Source organism: Anopheles marshallii, chromosome 2 (assembly GCF_943734725.1).
Source record: "Anopheles marshallii chromosome 2, idAnoMarsDA_429_01, whole genome shotgun sequence".
NCBI lineage: Eukaryota > Metazoa > Arthropoda > Insecta > Diptera > Culicidae > Anopheles > Anopheles marshallii.
The window spans coordinates 49,428,932-49,438,250 of record NC_071326.1 but is presented as its reverse complement, the minus strand read 5'-3'; the positions used below and the strand labels follow the sequence as shown (position 1 = coordinate 49,438,250).

General features: G+C 38.6%; 1 protein-coding gene across 8 annotated transcripts; it reads right to left on the bottom strand.

The window, feature by feature from the left end:
• Positions 1 to 8,963, bottom strand: LOC128719782 (V-type proton ATPase 116 kDa subunit a 1). Of its 8 annotated transcripts, none has more exons than XM_053813414.1 (9): positions 8,847 to 8,963; positions 8,472 to 8,777; positions 4,347 to 4,441; positions 3,862 to 3,903; positions 2,266 to 2,392; positions 801 to 2,180; positions 451 to 706; positions 188 to 359; positions 1 to 103 (listed from the first exon to the last, which is right to left on the bottom strand). In XM_053813414.1, the coding sequence occupies exons 1-9, from the start codon at positions 8,961 to 8,963 to the stop codon at positions 1 to 3; spliced, it is 2,598 nt and encodes an 865-aa protein (XP_053669389.1). The 8 variants fall into 8 exon arrangements, with proteins under 8 accessions (XP_053669389.1, XP_053669392.1, XP_053669386.1 ...); XM_053813417.1 differs by having other exon boundaries at positions 804 to 2,180; XM_053813411.1 differs by lacking the exons at positions 3,862 to 3,903; positions 4,347 to 4,441 and adding an exon at positions 6,217 to 6,368.
• Between the last annotated feature and the right edge of the window lie 356 nt (positions 8,964 to 9,319).

Sequence of the window (9,319 nt, the reverse complement as noted above, 5' to 3'; positions counted from 1 at the left end):
TTAGTCTTCAGATGAGCTGGAGCTTGATTCTAGGATAACCTCGAACGAGAACGGTTGGAACGCGTAACCAAGACCAGCGTAGAATTTACTCTGGAACTCCACCCTGAAATGTGCCATTAATTTATAAAGTCGTTATTGTATTAGTAGACCATTATTGATTGCGATATCATTAGATAGCATCACTTACCAGTGAAGACGAAGTGTATGCAAGAATGCAGAAAGACCTTCCATAAGCACCAATATTCCCACGGTCAACACAGCCCAGAAGGCAAATACTGCCCACAAAGCTATTCCACCGATCCAACCATCCTGCTTCAGACCATTTTGCAGCACCATGTTCCACAACACTTCCGCAAGCTCTGTTTTAAACCCACAAAATATTAGATGTCGCTTTGATTTAGTCAGGATTTTTCAATAGCTTGAAGCATGTTTAAAAGACGAGGTACTTACGTGCATGAGCCAACGACAATGCCCACAGACGAAGGTACGAGGCAGTATGTGACACAGATCCAAGTACATACTCAATAGTGTGGATACCTTGATGGATAAAAATTTCAGACATTTCCTCATTGTCGTGTCCATGGCCTGCACCACCCTGCTGCTGTGCTGGTGGCTGTTGTGCGCCCTGAGTCCCTGTTGCGTTATTGTGTTGATTTAACCCATCGGCATCACCGTTCTCATTGCTGTACGGTACAATTGGTTGATGCTATTGAGGTAAGAGAATCGAAAAACAAAATATGAAACATTGTAACGAAAGCGAGAATTTTGATTATAAGGCACATCAGTTCGGAAATACTTACCGCAGCTTCCTTACGGCCGCGCATGATCAGAATTGGCTTTGCGAGCAGCATCCATGGTACACAAAGTAGCGCCACGACGACAAGGAACTTTTGCAAACCTTGCTGGCCCGCGAACATGAACGGTGAGCAATCTCCATTATTTTCATCAGGCGCTTTGAACAGCACCATGTTGATAAATGTGATCAAGATCGACGGAGCACAACCGGCAGAATAGGCTACAATTTTAGAGCTGGCAGAGTATTTAACCCATTTGATGAACATTAACAGCGTCATGTAGAAAAACAAGAACACTAGGAATATGACCTGCGGGATAAACTCGCAGTAGATAGCCATCTTGTTCTTGAAGTAGCGATGATTGAAAAGGCCAACGAACACACCGAACAGCATGTGAATGACACCGAAAATAATCGATATCTTCATCTTGTACGCGTTCTGGAAAATGATCTTATTCAACGGAGCCACCTGCCAGACCGGATCAAGCCCAACAGGGTACGGCGTTTGGGCGTAATCCGCACCGGCCGGATCAAGTTGCAGTGCTTTGTTACTCATCACGGTCGAGGTGTTGTAGTTGATGGACCAAGCTGACCCGAACACGTTCAAAGACTTCGAGAAAATATCATTGTACACGAAGCCGGTGTACATCGAAAAGACGCCCATTAAGAAGATGATGTACCGACCACCGAAGAAAATGTTCCAAATTTCGTTGTCAGATTTCTTTGCCGCCAGTGGTTTCTCCTTCAGTACCATCCACAAACCGAAGAGAGCCATTATCGTTCCGTGGCCAAGATCGCCGAACATTACCGCGAACAAGAACGGAAAGGTAATGATGGTGTACGGTGCTGGGTTCATTTCGCGATAGCTCGCGACACCGTACGCATTGATTAGTGCCTGAAAAGCGTGCGTAAACTTATTCGTCCGGTTGTACGTCGGTGGATCCTCAAACGTTTCCATTCGATTCAAGATCGGCGGTACGGAAGAACCGGACCGCTCGGTGCCTCGCCGCAGTGCGATCTGGATCGTTTCAAAGTCCAACAGTGGGACCCAGCATTCTGCGATCAAACACTTCTGCGTCACGTCCAAATTAAACAAGTTCAACGTATGGTAGATGGCTTTGATCTTGCGCACCTTCACGAACCAGTTCTTCAGGTTCTTGGCCGCAGCCACCAACACTCGATGCCGATGGTCCTGCGTTTGTCCCAACACGGTGTGCAAATCCTCGATGCGTGTCATCACACCCATCGCCATCTCGCGGCGGTCAGTCGGGGCCTCTGGGCAGGGATAGAGCGTCGCGCGAAAACCTTCGCAGATCTTCTTCACGCGTGTCTTCAGCTGATCGCCTTGGAAGAAGATGATAAACACCGATTTGTACACCTTGTCTCCCTGCAGAGCAGATATGTGAACAGAGAAGATGATTTTTTTTCCTTTCTACGATCAACTACGCGCACGACAAAACGCTATTACTTACAGTCGATGGATCCTCCAAAGGGTCTTCGATCATTGCTTGGCGCAGGAACACATTACCACGGCAGGCACGCCAAAGCATACGTTCAAACGCTGGCAAACGTTCGCGCAAGATCACTCCGGCAACAAAGCTGCAGTCATTGTAATGTTGTTGTGGGCGTTTGGTTATTGTCCACAGAAAAAAACGATCGACATTCATACGATACAGACGAAAAAATACACAAATTATCGACAGTTCCGGGACGGATTTTTAAACAAGGATTAAATGGACCGTGGAACGCAAGGAAAGAGGTGAAGTAAGAGAGATAGAAACAGCCAGATACGAAATGGAGTTTAAGAGGCTAGACAGTGTGGCATAGTTCTTTTTGTTAAACACAGACAACCAATTCAAAAAATTGAAAATGTGCACACATCATTTCTTTCTGTTTGAAAGACCTGTAAGCTGTTTGGCTATAGGAACAAAAACAAAAAATTGTTTAACTAGCGGCATTTAGTACAGCTGCAACAACGTCATGAATGGTGAAAAAAAAATGCACAAATCATGTTTTGAAAACAGAAGAACGATATCAACGCATGATTAATATTAAGTTTCATAAGTTATTATTGGAAAAACACAGACAACGTTATACAACGTTATAAAAGTAAGTGTTTCACGACGAAGTGAATAAGACGTTCAAAAAATAAGCGAAATAAACAATAGACAAATACAATAATTGATAGAAAAAGCATCTGAATGTGGTATCACATTTTCAATTTTTCATTCTAGAAATATATTGTGTGTAATGATTTATGTAGTACTAAAATGAGTATGACCATTACAGTTGGATCATATTCCGCTACCTAACTCTAGAAATGCTATGGCTTTCGTTAATCAATTCATTAACGTAATGTAAGCAAGATTGTTTGTTAGTAAATTAGTAATTGAGACATTTCTAATCTCCCATACGAAATGTAACGTATTTAATTTCGATTTCCTACCATCCCTAGAGATTTATTGTTTGTTTGTTTGTTAAATAATCAAATTTTGGATGACATTTTACCAAATAATAATGCTTCTCAAATAGCACGCTCAAAACGAAGAACGTTGGAACAAACCTTAAAGTAGTAATGTATAATAACAATGATATCAATCAGAACGAAACCTTTGCGTTAAGCTACATGTAAAGATCACGACAGAAAACAAAAACAGCGAAAACCATTTTAACCCTACGTGAAGGTAGCTGGGATAGCATTTAGCTGCACAATTGAAATGCATTACAAAAAAGATATGTCAAACGGAAGGCGGTAAGCTATTACGCTAAATTTGATTATTTCTGTGTTTCACAGCACACAAACAACGATTCTAATAAGCCTGCTAAAACAAAACAAAATCAAATAAAATGATTTTTGTCATTTTTTGTCATGAGATTCGCAAAAAATGTATGTTAAGGCATTAAGCGGGCGATGTCATGACAAACGTATGTGTTTTACGCAATAGCAGTACGCATGATAAAGTTATGGGTGCATACATTGGCATTAAGCAGCTTGGACAGAATTACAGGTATGTACTACTTTAAATAGGAAAATACAAAGATCGTCGGCGCTTATCGCTACTACTGACCATGGAAGGTATTCTTCTGTGTCTTGTGATTTTTCCAGAAAACTGCAGTTAAAAATTAGTCACGTTAATATCATATAGGAAAAATAGGAAAAGATCAACATAATTAGAAGCATAATACGGAAGAGTGTGAATGCATAAGAAGAAATAAAGTATGTGTTAATTCCTCACAATTGAACAAAAATAAAACCGAAATATCACCAACACAAGAGGAAAAGAAGAAGAAAAATAGTAATATTACAACGCAAGAATGAAGAACTAACAAGAATGTCTAGAACATAGTCGTGGCAAATAGAACAGTGTTTTATGTAGCTATTATTGGTTAAGCAATTGCAATTAAAATGTAGTAAGAGCATCAAAATTGTTAATCTGTTAAAACGATATAGGTTAATGCTTTTAAAAACCAAACAAACCAAAGACTAAAAAAACCAGTTATACAAATAAATAAAAGAAAATTAAATTCACAAGACAATCAAATTCAAACCTACCCTAGCTGAACAGGACCCATTGCCTTGCCAGTGCGTGATTCGTCGGTGATCAACGCTCGGGTCATCGATTCGGTGGTATGCATGCCACCCTCTTGCTGTACACATTCAACAAATAGGTACGTGTGAGTGATAATTGTTTCTTTTGTTGGTTATAATATACTGCTGTTTAGTTATGGCTATCACTGTTTTTCATGTTCCATTGCATGATCTCTATGTATATATCTGAGTGATGATGTATGTTTAAAACAAAATTGGTAAAATAGAAAATCTAACGACAGAGAAACAGGCATTTTAATGTGATTATAATGAAGAAAGATGATAACGAATTTGGCATCCTGAACCTATTCTACCATAACAAACGGGATGATGCATATAAATGGTTTCACACGAAGACATTCTGTTCATCTAAGTAAGGATGTTCAAAACGGGATGAACGCAAAACGAACCTATCATTTACTAATGGTGAAGGAGGAAAAAAACGACCGTGGAATTTTGTATCAACTCTTTCCCCATTTAACTCTCTTGGGTGATAGAGCCAGAAAAAATACATACCATTATTTAAATAAAACGTTTTAATAACACTTATTAGTACTCGAGCTTTGCAACAATCCTGTTACACAATGTTAGCATCTTTAATAATACGAAGAGTTCTACGCATAAGAAAGAACAATAAATACACGGTTTTAAAGCGAATGATACACAAACTAACAGCTTACGTTCGTTGAAATACTAAAATACAATACCTTGCACGAAATCTTTTTTTGACAGCTGGGCAACATGTTCTAAAGGAAATTGTTCTATTTGAAAAGCAGCACTAGCAACGAAAAGCGCATCAAGCAAAGTTATTAAGAAACAAATATGGTCAACCATAATCATTTACGCAACAATTGAAACAAATGTGCAGTCATTTAAAACGTGTGCATATTTAGAAACTATTAGATAGATATTATCTACGATTAATCACTTTCGCTATCTAATTCTAAACATCAACCGTCGTTTTCAAAGGAGGGCGGAATGAAATTAAGAATTAACAAACTGATACATTGATTCACACAACGTGAAAATGTCAAATTCATGAAACATGCGGTTTTTTAATTCTCAAACGTAAGTACTCGACAGGGAAACTAATGACGTGTAATTTGGCACGAATTAATCACAATGCCTTGCCTTATATGACGATTGAAATTGGGGTTGAATTCGGGGAAACGTTCGTAACGTTTCTGCGCACAAAGTTCCGGATAGACACCACACACGCAGGGTATAAGACAAGAAAGCAAACCCAAAAAGACAGAGCCAGGCGTTGGGGGAAAAAGATAAAAAGATAAATAGAAGAGCTTTTAATACCGGGATACATCCTGGCAGCTTAAAGACAATCACATAACAGCACGAACGAGAGATGATTGGTGACGTGTGAACTGCTTAGAAGAACGTACGTGAGTTTTTATTTAGTGTGCATGTTGTGAATGTGTTACTTGCCCACGTCGTATGTCACTTTCAAAACTGTTTTGTTAGCATTACATAAATCAGTAACGTACAATATTTTCGAAATCCCTTTCTTACTACAAGAACTTCCACACAGTTAGCACAATAATGATAGATAGATTGAGAGTGAGGGAGATATATATGCATATAAATTACAGAGGAAAAGAACACGAAGAGATCTGTATGGAAAGTTTAACTAGCGCATCTTGTAGACAATGCATTTGGCACATGGGAAAGGAATGGCCAGACAAGAATGGTAACGGATTGCGCTATCGTGAAATTTACACTTGAAATTGCGGGAGATACGATAGTTACGGGAATGAATAGAAAGAGGATGATCGGAAGGAAACAGTACTTTAAATGTTTAACGAAAATTGTGTATATTTACCCTAGTTTTAGATTTTGTCCCTGTGCCCCGGCACCACCTGCTCGTATGCCCTCCTCACCAAGAAGATTAACCTGCTCCTCTTCCCTGTGCGAATCCGCCATCTGTTGATAGCGGTTTCTTGTCTTATTAGGTACATTTCCAGTATATACGGCCTGTTTTTTCGTTTTTCGATCGTTTCAATGCATGTTTGTGCGTGCGGTTTTTTATTTTATTGCATTGATTTTTTACGTATTTATGCAGTCACAACACAACCGAAATTATACGTACCCGACCAGCAACATAGCAACAACAACAAATTATATAGGAAAAGGCAGGGAAGGGACAAAATGTGTATAAAACCATTAATAAAGCGTTACAAAAAAATCTTCCCTCCAGAAGGGATTGTTTAAAAGCTGATTACAAGAATAGTGTTCGTAACTCCTTTCCTGGGAAAGGAATTAGACCGGGGCAGCAAGTTCATCGTCGTAACATATTTATTGTGATGTTAGTACATACGTCAAAGCTTTATAACCATCAATGACCATTACCATCAGGAGTGTGAGTGTTTAGATTGTTAGAAAACCCAAACCCAAAGGGACGATGTTAGTATGGTAATCAATCACAGTTGCTTGTAATCTGTAGAATGAACGCAATAGAAAAACGCACACGTGGATAAAGCAAAAATGTTACCACAATAGTTTCTAATTAACCAGCTCAACCTTACTAAAAGTTATATTATAGACCTTTGCATGATAATCATGCATTACGGGTAGTTTTACGTTTGACATTCATTGTCGAGAAAACTGTAAATGTTTAACGATATGTCCGTAACTTTGTTTGTTCTAACATAAGCTTTACAACAGAACTACTGCATCACTCACGACATAATCAATTTTTTTAAGGAATAGAAAACAATTGTATTGCTTAGTTGGAGAACATGACGCTTGGGACTTAATTGGCCCACTATAAACTAATAAAATTAATTAGTAAGGTCGTATTGTATTTTTTCTAGATGATCGAGATACAAAGAATTGAAAAGGTCTTTGATAGATTCATATAACGTGACTCTGTACAGGTTACAGTAAGTACAGACAAAGCAGATTGTTTAACTAAATCGTATCTAACTGATATATATCAAATAGATGTCAAAACCATATGCGAATGATATCTTTGCCGAATGTTTAGATGCTGAGGTACAATACAAATAATTAAGTATAATATTAAAAGCAACTGAAAGGAAAGATAGTTCATGTAATCATCGTATGCTTATGCGTCATACCAACCACCAGTAGCGTTCAGTTGTGTTGTTGCGAATGAGATCGTGATTTAAACAGTCCGATATTGATATGAATTTAGAAACGTTATTCCGATTTTCACGAAAAAACAGGCACAGTAGCATCTGCATTTAATAAATGTTAGTATATAAATGTAACTGAGCTAAAATACTTAAGCTATGAATAGAAATTCAATCATTAAATAAATGAGAACTTAAGGGTCAAAGAAAACAAAACAAATTCAAATGCGCACATTGCCGGCCTTGAGCTATGGTAGATAAGTTTGAAAATAAATAAAGCATGCAAATAACGTTGCAAAATTATTGTGGAATAGTGTTTTCCGAGACATTTGCAAATAGGTAGTAATGTTAAGATAAAGAGCGCATGCTCCTGTTTGCTCCAGCTAAATGGTATGTCATTGATTTTCGAGGAGGTGAAACTCCTCCCCCTTACAAACGTTACTTCTACTCGCACTGTGTCGTGTCTTTGCTTGGTTGAATATTTTTTTTTTAATTTCCCACTCAAACCCGTGATCTATTACATCTAAAGACGTTGCGTTTAAATAATGGTTGTACCTTTTTTCCTTTTTTGACCTAATCATATTGATCGCCTTTGTATGGTACAGTTAGGATGGAAATATACTTTTCGATGAACAATGAAAAATTAGCTTGTTATGTAACTAAAAAAACAATCAATGGAATTTGGAAAAACTTGTTAAACTTAAAATTGTGTATGGTAATGAACATCTCCTAAATTTTCGTTTTTCTTTGAAATGACTTTCAACTATGAGTTAATTTAATATAGCTTTTTCAAATAAATCATTAAACAGCATTTAGAAGCCAATTCGGGAAACAACAAAAAAAAACAATATATGTACAATGAAAGGAACATACGTACAGTGCAACATCTACAAATTATCATTGGTATGATGTACACAACCAAAATTCAAGTAACTCAAACCTAGCTATGAATGTCTGTGCCTTCTCTAGCAGTTTCACTTACCTCGTCAAAAAAGACCTGAGTCTTACGTAGGATGTGCTTCAGCTCCGTCAGCTCAAGATAGTTACGCTTCAGTGCCTCAGCGTTTTGATTCACCTCACGCAACTCATTCTCCAGCTTTTCGAACGTTGCCTCCAAATCAATCATTTCGCGTGGCTGAGGCGCTTCGGGGCTCTCGCCGGTGTCCAACATAGGAATGCCATCTTTTTTTATTTCCTTCTCCAGGTAGCGCAATTTACGCTCCATCTCATCACACCGACGAACCTCGTTGACAAACTTACGCTGGAACGCATTGACGTCAGGATTGAGCTGTGGGTAGAGTAAACATTTGAGAACGTCTTCTGGACTACAATCTGATCGCCAATTAGCCATTCTTACATCACGGAACTGAACCAATCCTAGCTCTCCCAATTCCGACACACAAGCGTAAGCGGCCTCACTCTGCAGAAACAGCTGGCAGAGGGACATCTCCTCACTACGAAACAGGGACCCCATTGTGCTGGATTCCAAGTTAGTGGTTGTTCCGGATCAAAAATAGCTGTCCCTGCGGCTGTAAATGAAATTTGAGATTATTATTACAGTTGTGACCGCGTTGGATTTGTTCACGCCAGCTGCTAAAACTAAAAAGCCAACCTTAAAGAGTCCAGTTAACTTTTCAACCGAAATTAACAAAAGTTATCAAATCGACTGTGCTTATCTTGTACACAGCCGAGGATTATACTAGCGAGCCCAACTGGATGGCGCTTTATCAAAAACGCAACACAAAAAATTAAGGCGCGCTGTCTTTATCGGTATAAACCGCCCCAAAATTAAAGTTTGAACGTTTTATCTAATAGAAAATCCCCCTTTAT

Coding starts and splice junctions, on each gene's coding strand:
- LOC128719782 (XM_053813411.1), bottom strand. CDS start 8,963: ATGGGGTCCCTGTTTCGTAGTGAGGAGATGTCCCTCTGCCAGCTGTTT. Junction 2,393..6,216: donor GGACAAAATCTAAAACTAGG/GTAAATATACAC, acceptor CAATGACTGCAG/CTTTGTTGCCGGAGTGATCT. Junction 707..800: donor GCGGCCGTAAGGAAGCTGCG/GTAAGTATTTCC, acceptor TTACCTCAATAG/CATCAACCAATTGTACCGTA.